The sequence below is a fragment of the Nannospalax galili genome, unplaced genomic scaffold, assembly GCF_000622305.1.
Source record: "Nannospalax galili isolate Female #2095 unplaced genomic scaffold, S.galili_v1.0 scaffold382, whole genome shotgun sequence".
In the NCBI taxonomy this organism is placed as follows: domain Eukaryota; kingdom Metazoa; phylum Chordata; class Mammalia; order Rodentia; family Spalacidae; genus Nannospalax; species Nannospalax galili.
Window position 1 is genome coordinate 2,453,677 of NW_008348685.1, and position 16,489 is coordinate 2,470,165.

The 16,489-nt window shown below is 46.0% G+C and overlaps 1 protein-coding gene across 1 annotated transcript; it reads right to left on the reverse strand.

Moving 5' to 3' along the window:
- Positions 1 to 1,178: 1,178 nt before the first annotated feature.
- On the reverse strand, positions 1,179 to 15,714 carry Btnl9 (butyrophilin like 9). The gene is made up of 9 exons (XM_029569805.1): positions 15,592 to 15,714; positions 13,435 to 13,771; positions 11,089 to 11,370; positions 8,006 to 8,134; positions 7,823 to 7,855; positions 5,804 to 5,824; positions 5,561 to 5,587; positions 2,906 to 2,932; positions 1,179 to 1,919 (listed from the first exon to the last, which is right to left on the reverse strand). Exons 1-9 carry the CDS (start codon positions 15,712 to 15,714, stop codon positions 1,288 to 1,290), a joined length of 1,611 nt encoding a protein of 536 aa, XP_029425665.1. The 3' UTR covers positions 1,179 to 1,287.
- Between the last annotated feature and the right edge of the window lie 775 nt (positions 15,715 to 16,489).

The window sequence follows — 16,489 nt, forward strand, 5'->3', positions numbered from 1 at the left end:
ACTTCATAAAATATTGACTATATATATGAAGAAAGAAACCTGACTCTCAGCACTCCTAGTGAGTTTTCTTATATGCCCAACCTTTCCCACATGTAACAAACTTCTGGGCCCCAAACTGAGCCCCAGTCATTCCAGCCCCTTTCTGTCCCTGGACTGGTGGAAATCTCAGGTCCCATGAAGAAGAAGACAAAAGAGGAAGGAAATCTTGGCTGCAAACACTCCACACTGAGCTCCCCAACCCAGCCTTGTCATTGCCACTAGTGATTTTCAAGTTCAAATTGTCCCATAGCCAGTAAGGAAAATCACTCCAAACTGCACTTTTTTTTTTTTTTGCTTTTTCATATATCCTTTTATTTTTTTAAAACATTTATATTTATTACTTTAATTGACAAATGAAAATTGTATATATTTATGGTGTACAACACATTTTGTATATACTTGGAATTGTTAAACCAAGTTTATCAGCATATAAATTACCTCATCTACTTTCAGTGGTGATTTTAAGTTTGCACTACATTTTAAAATTCAGTCCCCATTTTGCACAAAAGAGTTGAACTTATCCTCCTACCCATCAATTTCTAAGGACTGATTCTTTTTTGTTTTATAGGGCAAGATGAACCAAGCTTTTCGCTTTCCCTGTCCCAGTTCTTAGACATTTTACCAACTTTGTATCAGTAGGAAATAGTATTTAAAGCTGGCCGTCGTGACGCACGCCTTTAATCTCAGCACTTGGGAGACAGAGCAGGTGGATCTCTGTGCGATCTAGGGCAGCTCCAGGCCAGCTGAGGGCTACAGGGAGACTTGGTCTCAAAAAAAAAAAAAGTATTTAAAACTCAGATCTGAGCCATGAATGAACTCTGTGGTTATGAAATATTATTACTTACAAACTTTTGTAGAACTGGCAAAAATATACAAAACTGTACAAAGTAGCTGATGCTTCTAATCCAATACAACGTTTCTCCCCTTTTTCCCAACACTGATTTCTTTCCCATCTTCCACAGCGCACACGCCAGTTGCTGGCAGCAGCGATGAACATTTTATTCAGTCCCGGAATCCTGCAACACACAAGCCAGTTTGGAATTGCCTAGTTTACTTGGAGTTATACACACATCTACACAGGCAAAAGTCCCTCTCTTCGTCCCCCTCGGGCCATGCTGAGCCTTTAGGCTTTGCTGACATTTTGGTGGATTCCTTTATTGGCTCCAGAAGATCCAGGAGAGCAAAATGCTGTCTCGCGTGGGTGTCCAGGACGATGGCCTGACCCGGCCATGCGGTCAAGAGGGCGCATCACCACAGGCCCAGGGCGGGGTCCGAGACCTCATAGGGCTGTAACCAGGTGTCACTGTCGTTCTCTTCGAGGGCATGTTGCCCTCTCACCGGCAAAGAGCAGATGGTCAGGGGGTCGGGGTGTTCGCTGCCATCGTGGGCTCGGGGCCTGAAGTACGCGCAGAGCGCCCCGGAGGCGGAGAGGGTGTCGGTGAAGGTGAAGATGTGGGAGCCGTCGGACGCGTTGAAGAAGGACAGCTTCCCCGCGTCGCAGTCCAGCAGGACGCCCACCCTCCGGGGAGGCACGCGGAGCGTGAGCGCCACGCGGTGCGGGTCCAGGACGAAGTACTCGCAGCTGTTCCACAGCCCCATCACCCAGTAGCCGCTGGCTGGGCTCAGGCGCGCGGTCTCCGAGCGCGGCGCGGACGCCAGACAAGCGCCCAGGAACCAGCGGCTGCGGCGGCCCACGTGCACCTCCCAGTAGTGGCGGCCGCTGGCAAAGTGCTGGCGGCTCAGCACGCACGTCTGCTCAGAGAAGCGCCGCGGGTCCCCCGGGTCAGCGTTGGACGCCCGAAGACGCGAAGACGCGCTCTTGCAGTCGGCAGAGACCTCGAGGCTGGGGTGTGCTGTGTCCGGATCCAAAGTCACATCCACTGTGCAAAAGCGCAAGGTTAGTGCTAGCTGAGGATGGTTCTGGAACCTCTTTGCCCTCCCTGGAAAAGCTCTGGTTCTCCAGGTGGAACAGTTGGTGGAGCGTCACTCGAACTCCACTCTGACAAGCACCCTCTTCCTGCATGTCTCGCAAAGTGGCATGCTACTTGCTCCCAAACCCTGTTCCTTTCCTAACTCGTTCCTGGGAAATGGGAAAAATTCCTGATTCCCATGCTTGGTAACAGAGGGAAGAGACTGCAGATGTGGTAAGTTGCTAGGGATGGCGCCAAAGTCTTGGGCAATGAAAAGTCGCTATTAGCTGCCTCGTTTCCTGCTGGTCCCAACGCTCTGCCTGAACTTGAGCTCATCCTGTGAACGCTGTGCCTCCGTTTTATAGCAACTGGGCATCCTTAAAATTGAAGGAACCTCTGAGATCGTATAGACCAATGGTTTACATTCCCCCAAACATATACACTTGCTGCCCGTGAGGAACTGGAGGATTCCCAAGCGCCTTTCTCCCCACCCCTTTTTGGGGACAGAATCTTCCTATGTGGCCCAGATTGATCTTGAACTCATGATCCTCCTGCCTCAGCCTCTGGAGTGCTGGGATTACAGATGTGCCCCCACCATGCCTGCCTGAGGAGCCTTCTGAGAAAAGATCTGAGAGAATCCATTTTCCCATTCTGCCTTTTGTCCTGTAAACAGGTCCAGGAAGCAGCCTTTCTGCCTTGGAAAATGAACCTGGTAAAACCCAGAAAGCTCCATCTCCTCTCCTCTCCACCCCCGCCCTTCTCTGGGGAACATGCGTGTGTGTACATGGATATGTGTACACATGTGGGTGAATGTGTTGTCTTATGTGTATATAAGTGTGCTTGTGTCCAGGCTCTGAATTTGGCTCTTGAAAGACCCTTATTCTAATCTCAGATCCCTTTCAGCCCTTTCTGTGTAAGAACCACATCACAAATCAGTTAGAAGCTTCAGTAATTACCTGCATGCTGCTGGGCTGCTCTCCACTCTAAAAGCAAACAGAAAGAAAAAGGAACTCAGAGAGCTCAGGCATCTGATGCACAAGAACTGCCCACAAATTAAATAACCTCCTCCCCAGCACTGGTTTGGATTGGGCAGGGGTCTAACAGCAGTGCTGGATTCTACCAAAGCTGTGTGCAGGCTAAAGTAATGTTGAGAGAATGGAGCACCAGGACAAAAACCAACATACGCATTCTGGATGGCATGAAGGATGAAAATGAAACCTCTACCTCTACCTGGCCACACTCAGTCCTAGAGACCCAGCTGAGCTGGGCTCTGTGTAAAGATGCCTTCTAGACATCCCTAATGTGAGCTGTTCCCTTCATGTGAGCCATTCTGAGTAGATTTCTGTTTGGTGTTTTCTTGCTCTGTTTTGCCATAGAGTTGACCAAAAACAGTAGAGGACATTTTCGAGTTCCATGCATTCAACCCTAGTTTTGCATCAGTAGAACTTTCCATATACATAGCTCCTGCATCTAATAGGTTAGTTCTATGGAATGCTGGCTGTTTCGATATTGATTTGCCTATAAATTCAAAACCATTCGTGCAAATCAACTTCTTGGTTTTGAAAGGAACTTTATAAATTTATCTTATAATTTATATTGTAAAACGGCCCATTAACTTAAAAAATGACATACATGTACGGAAGGAAAATCTGAACTTTCAGATGCTATAGAAGCCATAGCAGTGGAAAACAGCAAGTCAGAAGGGTAAGTCATACACAGGCCCATCTAGGCACAGGGACTGAACATCGCACTTAGTTTTCCCCTCGATGGGAAAATTGTGGACAGTGCACTAGATGGGGCTGAGAAAACTGTCTCAGGGCACACAGAAAAGCCGCTGGATCCTGACCTCTCATCCAGAAAATGGTGAATTCTATAGGGCCAATGACCTATACATAAAATGCACTGCTGCAGTTTAGATCTGAAATGTTCCCCAGGGGCCCATGTTAAAGATTAGTCCTCAGTTCCACCATTTAAGATGCAGCCCAATTGGAAATCTGGTAATACAGGATGTGAGACCCTGGCCTCTCCTCTTTCTCTCTTTGCTTCCTGCCTACCATGAGACAAACAGCTTGCTCTACCTTAACACACTCCCTACTCACCCTCACATAGGCTGCCCTGCCATGGGCCCAAAGGCAGCAGAGCCAAATGTCCATGGATTACCTCTGAAATTGTAAGCCCAAGTAAACTTTTCTTCCTTATAAGTTAACTATATCAGGTATTGTGTGATAATAGCAGAAAGCTGAGCAGTACAATATAAATTAACTGAAGTGTAAGATGGTATCTTTGTGGCAAAGATCTTACTCAACAAAACTTTAAGAACATAAGCCATAAGGTAAAAGTTTGATTAATTATACTTTATCAAATATCCCTTCAATAAGGGGAACATGGATAAGACCAACAGCAGATGATCTAATGGAAAAAAGAATCTGTAACTTGATACCAATAATAATATACTAATTCATACACTAATAAGGATACATTTATACACATACCTACAACTAACATAGAGAGATGCTCAAATTTCTTAGTGTTCAGAGAGGTTCAACTAATAAACAATTAGAAAGCATTCATCTCCTGGGCTGGCCAACAGAAAGCTGGCTCATACAGGACGCGGGAATACAGAGCCTTCATGCATTGCTGATAGCAAGATGGCAGTTTCTGGAACTATCTATTTTATCTGTGGGTTAATCTCCCATGAGCTAGCAATTTCCCTTCCTAGTTAACCCTCCTAGAGAAACAGGGTGATTAGACAACCCACTTGAAGCCACTTACTCAATGTGTTTATGGTAGTGTGGAGTGACAGTGCCTGGCTAACGTGGAATGCTCAGGAGTAGAAAAAACAGACCCCACACACATGAGATGGATATTCAAACAGTGATGCATGCAAAAAGCAAGGGACAGCATGAAACTGTGTCATTTAAATAAAACTAAAATGCACATGACAAAGTAGAAATTCATGTTCTCAAGGATATATGCAAAGTAAAGAGACACATTACACTGCTGGCCTAGTGAAGGGACTATGGGCAGGTATGTATGAAGTATAAAAATAAATATTTCCATATATGGTAACATCACTACTTTAGCTCCTCAGGCAGTCTGAGGTTCAGGTAATTGTCATGTGTAACCAGGATTGGAATCAATACTTTCCTGTCTGTGTATTCTCAAGATAAAAATAAATATAAAAGTAAAACTGGGTTCTGACCTCCACCAAGTGACATAGATTACCATGTGCCATGTGGGGCACATAAGCTTGGCGTGGGAGCATCAGAGGGAGAAATACCGGGTATACAGAAAGTCCCCCACTAATGATATCAAAGCTACATGTGCTTATTAGACACCATGCTTTGAATTTTTGTCATTCCCCAAGCTGATGGTATGTGGTGTGTTACTCTCTGGAGATGTAGCTCCCAGCCAGCCACGTGGTCAGAAAGTGAACAGCCAACACTCTTCAGTGTGGTGGTGTTAATCTGTGATGTTTGGTAAGTTAGAAGGATTAAATGAATTTCCAACTTAGGGCATTTTTTAGGATGGGTTTAGTGAGATGTGACTCCATCGTGGGCAAGTCAGGGAGCCTAGGGAGAAAGAGTGGGAAAGAAAGAGGCTTCACTCACCAGCCTGGCCTTCCGTCCTTCTCCAGTCTGAAGCAGCAGAGGGAAGAGGGAATTAGAAGATCTGGGTATGGACACCACAGCTTTCCTGATCGCACATGACATCTTGTGCCACCCTTGCCCCATTCCCTGTCTCCCCACCCACACAGCTAGCAGAGCTGTAGCCTAGATGTCATACCTTATTTTGAGATGAGAAGATACATGGATAGCCAGGTTCAAGAGGGGACAGGAAGGAACACCACTTACCAAGCTCTGTTTGAAGTTTCTCTGTAAGGAAAACAGAGAGGAACATCAACCTTCAGGTGAGATTCCAAAGCTTCAAAGACTTTGCAAATAAGTTCCTTAGCCTTAAGCCCCTGCTAACTGTGACCCCATCCTTGACTCTGTGCTGCCCTATGCAAAGACGCCCATCCCCAGGATCCTGGTGCCTCATCCTATTCTTTATTCAAAGGAAGAAATCACTGGGCACTAAGCTGAGAAGGAAACCAGGTTTAGCGTTAAAGGGTCTCCACCCAAGTCTTTGGTCTGGTTGGAAGGGGCTCATTCATTCTGAAATATCAAGCTTTTCTGGGGGCTAAGGAGACAGTGGGAGTTGCACTTGAACACGCCCAGGCACAGATCACAGCCCATGGGGCTCTGGGGCATTTCCCAGGCAGTTCATTTAAAGGCTGGAAGCCTACATGTGAAGAATGCTGATTCTTTGCCACTGGGACGCATTCCTTCAAAGAATGCAAAGAACATGTTCAAAGAACATTCCTATTCTCTTCAAAAGTAAGCACCATTTGGAGTGGTAACTTTCTAGGTTGATTCAGACTGTGGTGTTAATGACTTACTACAGTAGTTTCCTTTGTTTGTTTGTTTTTCCCTGCAGGGTTCCATAGATTGTAAACTGCTTTCAGTTCTGGATGATGTTTTTCCAGGACAGTCAAATTTTGGTTCTCCAGGTTTTCTTGCCACCCATGGGAGCTTTCTCCACCTCCCCTGTGAGGTCACTCAACCTCTGTTTTTTAAAAAAATTTATTTTATTGGTTCCTTGAGAATTTCACACAAGGTGTTTTGATCATATTCAGACCTCCTTCCCCATCTTCACCTCCATCCTACCACCCCTCTCCCCGACGTCATGTCCTCTATTCTTGTTTTTGAAAGGCCTATCCAGTCTAACTTATAATCTTTAAAGCTCTTTGGTGTGGGTACATCCCTTGGAGCCTGGTCAGCCCACCTGGAATCATTCCCTTAAAGAAAACTGATTCTCCCTCTCCCAGTAGCTACCAATTGCCAGTAGTTCCTCGGCTAGGACTGAGGTCTTGCCTACCTCCTCCCATCTGTGCTGGGATTTTGTCTGGCTTGAGCTTGCATAGGGCTTGTGCATGCTGCCAAAATTGCCATGAGTTCATAAGTGCAACAACCCCACTGTCTGGAAAATCCCGTTTCCTTCCTTTGGTTTTTTGAGACAAGATCTCCTTATTTATCCCAGAATGGCCAGAATATAACAATTCTCTTTCATTGGCCTCCATAGTAGAGTGCTGGGATGGTGAGCGGGAACCAAGGTGCCCAGATTATTGGCCTTCCTTTATGCAGCCCCACCCGACCCCCATGCCCCATGGTTTCTAGTTAATGTGTTTCCACTGAGACCATGAATTTGCTAAAGTATTCCTATTTCAGTGAAGATTCAAGTGACATTTTTCTCACTGGCATTTGCATTAAGGAGAAGGGCTCTGTTAGAGGAAAATGAACCTGAGGGAGTAAATGGTTCTGGTTGGGTCTGTTCAGAGGTTCTAAGGTTGGACCCGAACACCTGGGCATCCCAAGCAGCCCAGTTCCATCCCATAGAGAAAGGAGAGGATGGGTTAAGAGCTAAACGGGTGCCACCCTTCTCTCCCCAAAAGGAACCTAAAGCCACTGAACACCTCTCTCTGCTCCAGAGATGATAGGTTACCCCCTTGGCAGCTGCACTGTGGTGAGGCCCATGGAACTTACCCAGCTGTGCAGTCAGTCTTCCTGGAGAAGGAAGGGAAAGAAGAAATTCTCAGGATGGGGAATGAGCCAGACAGGACTGATGATGAACAGGAGGCTTCACTCCCTGGAGGTGAGCACGTTCAGCCCTGTGCATCTGGGAGCACAGCCTGTGGCCTGGACAGTCAGTCCCAGCAAACTCCTCCCCCTTTCTTGTCCCCCCTCCAGGACTGGGGTCCTAGCCTTGGGAACCCAGCGGGTTCTTTGGCCCTGCTTGGGGATTTGGGATGGAGTGCACCTTCACCCACTTACCTAGGTCCTTCTCTCCCTGCTTCTTCAGCTTTTCTGAAAGGAAGAATAAAAGGGAAAGACTGGATAGGTACTTGCCTGTTTCTAGTTCCCACAGCACCCAGGTTCATTCCGCCACAGTGTCCCTTGACGCCCCCTCCAAGCCTTCCTACCCTGCAAAGCCAGCTCTAGGAGCCTGACTCATACCTTGGGAGCTTCGCTGCTTGTAAAAGTACTGCAACGCTAGCATTGTGAGGATCGCCAGGAGGAGTGGCAGGGTCACCAGAGTTCCCAGGAATGCTTTCTTCCAGGGGGATGTTCTGGGTAAAAATACGTCTGGAAAATACCCCACAGGAAGTTAGTTGTCTCAACTTGGGCGCCACTGACCTTGGGGTGGCCAGTTACACCTTCAGTGGGACCCCTAAAACCGTGTGTAAATGGGGCATGAGGACAGCTGCATGGCCTTCGCCAGGTAGGGTCAGGTGCAACGGCCAAGGACTTGGACTTGGTGAGCAGGGAAGGAAGTAGGGCTTTGAACTGAAGGAAGCAGAAGGGCAGGTGAGTCGGTCATCTCACAACCACTTGGAAGTCTCTGCGATCACAGCTCCATTTCTTCCTGATCTAATCCTACACTAGAAGGAATCCAGACATCAAACTGCTTTGTTTAACACCTGTAATGGCTTCAATGAACGGCCCCTCAGAGGCTCCACTTTGTCCCCAGTTGGTGGCACTGTGAGGAGGTCTGTCCTTGCTGGAGGAAGCACTTGCCACTGGGGGTGGGCTTTGAGAGAGTGTAGCTTGAACATTTCTTGTCTGTCTCTCTTGCTTCCTGTGCCTGCTTGAAGGTGTGAGCAGTGGGTTTTCTGCGCTTCCTGCCACGCCTCCCTGCGGCGATGGATTCTTATCTCTCTGGAATCAGAGGCCCAATAAACTCTTCCTTATGTAAGGTGCCTTGGCCGTGATGTTTTATCACAACAAAAAGTGTTAACTAATACAACATCTGAAACCCAGTGAATTGTTCTGCGCTGATGGGGCCTCCACAGTTAACTCTTGCTTTCTTGCTTGGCTTTTATTCAGTTCTCACCACATCGTTGGAAGAATTCCCAACAAAGGCAAGCACTGCTAACCACGCAGAGCGCGCCCCCCCCAACCCCCGGTCTCCAAGGTCACCTTAACTTCCCTCTGTGTTAAAGATCAAACCCCAGGGTCTCACATGGAAGACAGGCAGTTTATCAATTATCAATGAGCTCCAGCCTTTATCTTTTTTTTCTTTTTTTTTTTTGAGACAAAGTCCCTGTTGGCCCAGCTGGCCTGGAACTCACTATGTAGACCAGGCTGGCCTTGTTCTCACAGAGATCTGCCTGCCTCTGCCTCCCGAATGTTGGGATTAATGGCATGTGCCACCACGCCCAGCTTCCCACCCCTTATCTTAACCATGTTTTAGTATGCAGTCAAGCAGCATCAAGTACTGTTCTAAACTACTATCACCAGCATCCATCTGAGAACTTTCTCATCATCCCAAACTGAGCTTCTGGCTATTGAACACTAACTCCACATTGCCCTTTGACCCCACCAGACTCTTACCCACTATTCTCTCTATTTGTATGAATTTGACTATTCTGGGTACTCCATGTGTGTGAAATTAAACAATATTTTGTTCTTTGTATTTGGCTTATTTTGCTTAGTATGTGTGATCTTTTCTAAAACTACTATTTTTCTAGAACTCTATTTTTAACATTTTTATTATTTTTATTTTATGTGTATGAGTGTATCTGCATGTATATAAGTGCACCTGTGTTGTGCAGTGCCCACAGAGGTCAGAAGAGGCTGTCAGATCCCCCAGAACTGGGATTACTGTGGTTGTTAGCTGCCATTTGGGTGCTGGGATTCAAACCCGGGTCCTCTGCAAGAGCAGCCAGTGCTCTTAACCACTGAGCCATCTCTCTAGTCCCCTAGAACTGCATTTTTTGTTGTTGTTTTATGTAAAGGGATCAGCCTCACTGGATTTATCCTATGGACAGCTTTCATGGCAGAATGTTTGTGTTAAGTTCCAGAACTTCAGAATCTGATGTCTCTGTGACTAGCTGCCCTCAGCCTTGGCCCTCTGTTCAAACCCCGATGGTCTCTGCACAGTCTCTCCATCTGCTCTTTACTCAGTCTGTGAGTGTACGTGTGCAGATACACACATCAAAAGTGCTACATATATAAACTTAATAAATTATAAATGATGCAGATTTAGATTTATATACAGATCTAAGTAAGCAAGTAAGAAAGCAAGCAAGCAAGCTAGGATTTTCTCTGAAACAAAAAGAAAATCTTAGGCCTAACTAAGGTTTCCTTTATTCTTTGAGATTGTAGGGGTAACTTCTTCAAAGCTTAACCAGCCTCTTTCTCGCCAGCTTTACAGCAGGACTGCTGTTCGTAAGGTCCATCTATTTGACATGCAAACATCAAGGACAAAGCACTCATATCCCCTTGTGCCCTTGGAGTTTAACCTAGGCCCCTAGCTCCAGGCTGTACTTGCTTGCCTCAGAGACTTAAGATGCTTTATTTTCCCTTTGGATAAAGGCAGCTAATACAGGTGGCCAGGCCAATTACCAGGAGAATTTAGAATGAACTCTGTGTGACAAACCATATTTCCAAGTTTCCTTACTTAATGAAGAGTTACAGTTTAGCTTGGGATCATGTATATGGTAGGTTGTATCTGCCTGTAAGTAATAATTACTGATTTGGATTGATGGGTGGAATGACCTATATGTTGGGTTCTCCTTAATGCTTACAACAGTAAGACTTTGACATTAAATAATGGGCTTCAATTCACTGCCTAAACTTCACTGGGTTACATTTTTATAATCCATAGATACATCCTGTCACTCCCAGATGCCTTTCTCTGCTTCACTTTCCTCTCTGGTAATATCACTTTCTTGGGTATGATGTTGATTTATCCATTTTATTGTCTGAATCCCCCAGGTGGGATGGGAACCCCAGGGTAGGGCCTTGGAGCTCTATAAATAATGATAAGGGATAAAATCTTTAATGAGTTTGGGTTTAGTGCATGGCCTTTGCTACAGAAATGTTGCTCCCTGGGGCCTTCTCCCTCACACTTGAGTTGCCAACTGCGCTCTAGTCTTTCCTCATATCTAAGTAGATGACGATTGAGGTATTAAGGCTGTCTCGCCCCATACCGAGCCATGCCTCAGAATCATTGTGTCCTTATAGATCACCTTTGGGCCAATCAACATGGAGCCTGTGCTGACTAGAAAGGTAGGTGTGAGCCAGAACCTACTGACCTGCTATCTGGAGCACAAACTCCTTCTTCTGGACCAGCAGGGGGTTCTGGATGGAGCAAGACACATTGCTATGGGCTCCTTCCCGGACAGTCACAGATGTTTCCAGACTGAACAGGCCCTGAACATTCTGGATGATGGCTTCAGACTCTGGAGGCAGGCATTGCCCCTGGTGGTTTCTCCACTGAACCTTAGGCTTGGGGTACCAGCCACTGGAGCTGCATCGTAACTGAATGCCTCCTTCCTTGAAGCCCTCAAGGGAGATGAGTGGGTCTGAACCCAGACCTGGGAAAACAGGAGGTATGAGAAAAATCAGGCTCTTTCCAGACACTGCATGAAGTTAATGCCACTGTTCACCATTTGAGGTCACCATAAGATGTCAGAAACTGTGACTGCTCTTAATGTGTGCGTGGGCTTGCAGCACCCCGACTATAAACTTATAGTGACAGTTTAAGTTTGGCAGGGGTAGTAGTGCTGAGGGACATATGTAACTGCAAAGGAGGTCTATATGTGCCTAGTTATATCATGGAAGAGATAGTCCTGTTAGAATAAAGAAGTGTCTCACCCCAAACTCCAATAGATTGTCCTCTGTTGGTTCTCACTAGAGATCAACTGACTGTAGTACACGCAGTCCTTTCTTTCCCATTCAAACGGAGCTAACTCCATCATCTATCACTTGTCATTGAACTATCGATTTCTGTGCTAGGGGTCAAACCCAGGGTCTTGTTCAGGCTAGGTAAGCATTCTATCACTTAGCTATATGATACCTAGCCATAGGTTTTAAACTTTCAAAACACTGATACACTTTAAATGCCAATGTTGTATAAAGTACGTATCAGGAAGGCCCCTGGCCTTTCTCCTTTCTTTCATTCCTTGCATTCTCCCTGCTTAGGCAATCAATTTCTATTGGTTTCTAGTTTATTGGTCTTATGTTTCTTTCTGCATTGTTCCTCTTTATTTTTTATACATAAAAATATACATTGGGGGCTAGAGGAATGGCTCAGTGATTAAGAGCACTAGCTGCTCTTACAGAGGACCTGGGTTCAGTTCCCAGCACCTACATGGCAGCAAACAACCAACTGTAACCCTAGTTCCAGGGGATCTAATGCCCTCTTCTGGCTTCTGTGTGCATTGCACATCATCAGTGCGCTTACCTGCAGGCAAAACACTCATACACACAAAATAAATTAAATAAAATTTTAAAATATTCATTAAACTTTGCATTTTGGCTTTTCTCTTGCTAATAGATTCTAGAAATTATTTCACATCTGTTCATCGAGCTCATTTATCTAATTTTTTTTTTTTTTTTTTTTTTTTGTCTTTTGAGACAGGGTCTCCCTGTAGCCCCAGCTGTCCTGGAACTCACTATGTAGACCAGGCTGGCCTTGAACTCACAGAGATCCACCTGCCTCTGCCTCGCAAGTGCTGGGACTAAAGGTGAGCGCCACCACGCCCGGCTCTTTCTGGATTTTTTTAAAAACTTTTTTTCCTGGGGCTGGAAAGATGGCTCAGCAGTTAAGAACACTGACTGCTTTTGTGGAGGACCAGGGTTTGATTCCCAGCACCCACATGGTGACTGACAACCACCTGTAACTCCAGTTCCAGGGGAATCCGACACCTTCTTCTGACCTCCACGGGCATTGCACGACACAGGTGTACTTACACACATACAGGCAATGCACTCATATACATAAAATAAAAATAATAAATAAAATATTTTTTTAAAAAAACTTTTTTTCCTGGTACCAGGGATCAAACCCAGTGCCATGTGCATGCTAGGTAGGCCCTGCATCTCTGAAATATCCCTTCAGGCTCCCTCAATGTTTTAACATTTTTTTTATTTTTAAAAAGCCATTTATTTAAGTGTCCTTTTTTTTTTTTATTGTTGTTTTGAGATAGGGTCTCCCTGTAGCCCCAGTTGGCCTGGAGCTCACTATGTAGACCAGGATGGCCTTGATCTCACAGACATCCACTTGTCTCTGCTTCCTGAGTACTGGGACTAAAGGTGTGCTGGGACTAAAGGCATGCACCACCACACCCAACTCTAAAGTGTCCATTTATATTTAATTTTTTGTTGAATTTTTGAGAATTTCATAGAATATATTTTGATCATATGCAGACACCCATCCACTATCTGCACCCCACTGAATACCCCCCACCCAATTTCACATCTGCTATCATTTTTAAGGCCTTTAGAGTCTAATTTGTGTCCCCAGATGCCCTTCACTGTGGGTCTAGTCCATTTGTTTTTCAATTAGAGATATTCTCTGTGACTGTTGAGTATAAAGCAGCTCTCTCCAGTCTGATCCTTTCCCCAGTGTCCTGCTCCTCATTGGTCAGGGGACGCACCTGCTACCTCCAGCTCCCAGAAGGCTTCACCTGAGAAGTCAGGGGAAAGAAAGCGGCACCCATATGGGCCCTCATCAGAGGGAACAATGTTGAAGAGGTGCAGAGCCACGCTGCCATCCCTGATCTCCTGCGCATCGAACTTGGTTCTGTTCTGGAACTCTGGCATCTGCCTGTTGGAGAGCTCCTGTCGCTCCTGGTACAGGTACACGATGTCAGAGGCCTGGCTCCGGAACCAGCTGATCTCCATGTGCTCTGCATCCTGGTGTGGTGACAGGTGGCATGGGAACTCTACCACTTCCCCGACGAGGGCCAGCATCGATTCTCCAGGGCCCAGGACCTTTACCTCCTCTAAGATGACAAGTCAGAACAAAGGCCAAAGTCAACTCACTTCAAATAGAATTAAAAAAAAAAACCACTTCCCTTTGCAAATCAGAAATCTACAGCAAATTATTCAACTGACAAAGATAAGGTGCTCTCCAAGGACAGCCTGAGTGGTTTCCTGAAAACAAAAACTGTCAAGAAAAAAGTGAGTGTACGATTCAAAACACATGTGGGATGTTACAACGAGATATAACATGTGTGCACTACTGAAAGGGATTATCAGTTTGAATCAATCAGGTGCAAATGTTATTTGGGGAGGTATGTAAATATAGCCCAGGCAGTAAGTTAAATCCAATATTTGACCAAAAGAAGGGCAACTTTCTAAAACATTTATACCCCTGATCTTGAATTACAAGTTTTAGTAAATACAGAGAAAAAGATCTTGAAGGGGAGAAGCTAGATTGCTGATGGTGGTGATTTCTGCACTGTAGAAAAAGGCATTTGCCTTTTCTCAGTTTTCACAGCTTTCAGCAACAGAACACATACAGCTTCTATGAAGACAAAAACCTCAAAGCATGATCTATGGGTAACTCCACTCCATGTTTGGTGAAGTCTAGAAACCTACCAAATTCTGCTGTTGAGATTTATCACGAGACTCATTTCTCTTCTTCCATGACATCTCTAGGTGGTCTTTTCTCTCCCCAGGTTAGTCTGTTTCCTCCTTTCCAAATTTAGCTAAACCTTCTTCCCAAAGCTCAAGCTCCCCATCCTTCCCTTTCTCTGTAGATCATGGAAGGCTCTTATTTGGGACAAAGCTTTTTGCCCACTGGATGAATCCCAGTCAATCCCCCAACACCTTCCTACCAAGTACCCTCTCCAGGGTCTCATCAACTGTCTTTCCTGCACACCTGACATCCCCCCTCCTCTCACTCCCTCTCTGTGTCTGTCTGTCTCTATGTCTGTCTCTGACTCCCTCCCTCCCTCGCTCCCTCCCTCCCTCCCCACTCTCTGCCTCTGAATATACCCTGCCTCAATTTAATCTCCGCCGATTGTCTCCCTGAGGAAGGTGCACTTTGCAAAGCTTTTCAGGGAAAGAGAATTGCTCTTAGCGGTGCTTATCTTTGCTCCCAAGTCTCTGGACATTGTTTTCTTGCAACTGTTCATGTCATGTTCATTCTGCTCTGTGATCAAGAACTGCTTTAGGACCTGTGATATGCCTCAGTCACCTAATATTCCAGTCTAAGACATTAGAGAATTTTATTTGCATAATTAATTTCCATTCTGTGTTAGCTACTTCTTTTGTGAGCGATGATAGGATGTAAAGACCAGGTACCCTTCAAAAGACACACAGGCATAGAATTTAAAATGCTTACCACCCAGATCAGCACACAGACCAAGTACAGCTTCCTGGTGCCCTATGCTATGCCTATCCTGGGAAGTGTGTAGGGGTAGCTGGGCCTGGCAGAATGGCGGAGGAGCATGGAGGGGTTGAATAGTGCTCAGAACTAAGTGGCTGTTTAAGAACTAAGATAGAAATGGGGAATGGTGATGTACAGCTAGAACACAGCACTGAGGAGATGGAGGCAGGATTATGAGTCCCAGGTCATGCTTGGCTGCATAGTGAGAACCTGTCACAAAAACACAACAAAGCAAAACAACAAAAGAATAGCAAAACTCAAAAGAAAAAAGATCAGGATGGAAATCTTTCTTCACTTTAGCAACTGGCATAGTCTAGTCCTGTGTCGGGAGATCGCAGTCCTGGGGGCACCTGGCAGAAGACAAGGGCAGAGCCGCAGGGCTGGCAATCTGCCTGGCGGGGCTGAGTATAGGTACAGCCCAGACACTACCTGCGTTCCCCTCCCCTGGCTGAAGGAGGAGGAGAAGGTGAGTGAGGAAGAAGACACTGCTGCACCACGGTACTTGCTTCAAAAATCCCAGGGATACTGAGAAATCCGCCATTGGTCATCAGCAGTGAGGCTCACCTAGAAAGGAATGAAGATGCTGGGTGATGTGGGCAGTGAGGCTCAGCTCAGCAAGTCTGAGATCTGCTGTTGCCGGCCCCAGTACCCTGCTTCTTTCAAACCATGACAGGATGTGAGAACTGCTTCTAATTTTACCAGGTAATGCTGTTACCATTGGGCTTGTTGGAACTTGTGGAGCTGTGAGTGGACAGGACTGAAGGGTCCCAGAGGAAGCCAAGTATTGTTTAGAGCCAAGAATGGAGTCATACATTGTGTGGGGCTCAGTGTCACCCTCCTCTGGGTTAGTGACACTCCCCCAAAGAAAGGGAAATCTCTAAAGAATCTTTCTCATGGCTCCTGACCACTTGTGTATGCTCCTCTTTGCCCTAGAACATCAGGTTCATAAAACAGAGGAACAGGGAGTTTTGTTCTTTCCAAAACAGGCTGCCTGCCAAGTCCAAAGACATTCTGGGATACTTTCCTCCAGTCCTGATACCTTGGGGGGTGCCTCCAGGGGTTCAGCCAGTCCCTGTTCTTGTGTTTACAGCATCCTTAGTCCCCAGCAATGGAAGGTGACCATCTCACCATCTCTTCTCCCTCGTGTGGTCTACAGGACTCAGACTCAGCCCACATAAGGACTGTGTCGCTAGCTCTAACTCCCCCTTGGGCTCTTAATATTTAATTCTAGCAACCAATGAGTCTGGTGTGATCAAGACATCTTGGAGTGCGCAGTGTCTCCACATGTTGCCTCCATTTAATTCTAGGATTTTAGG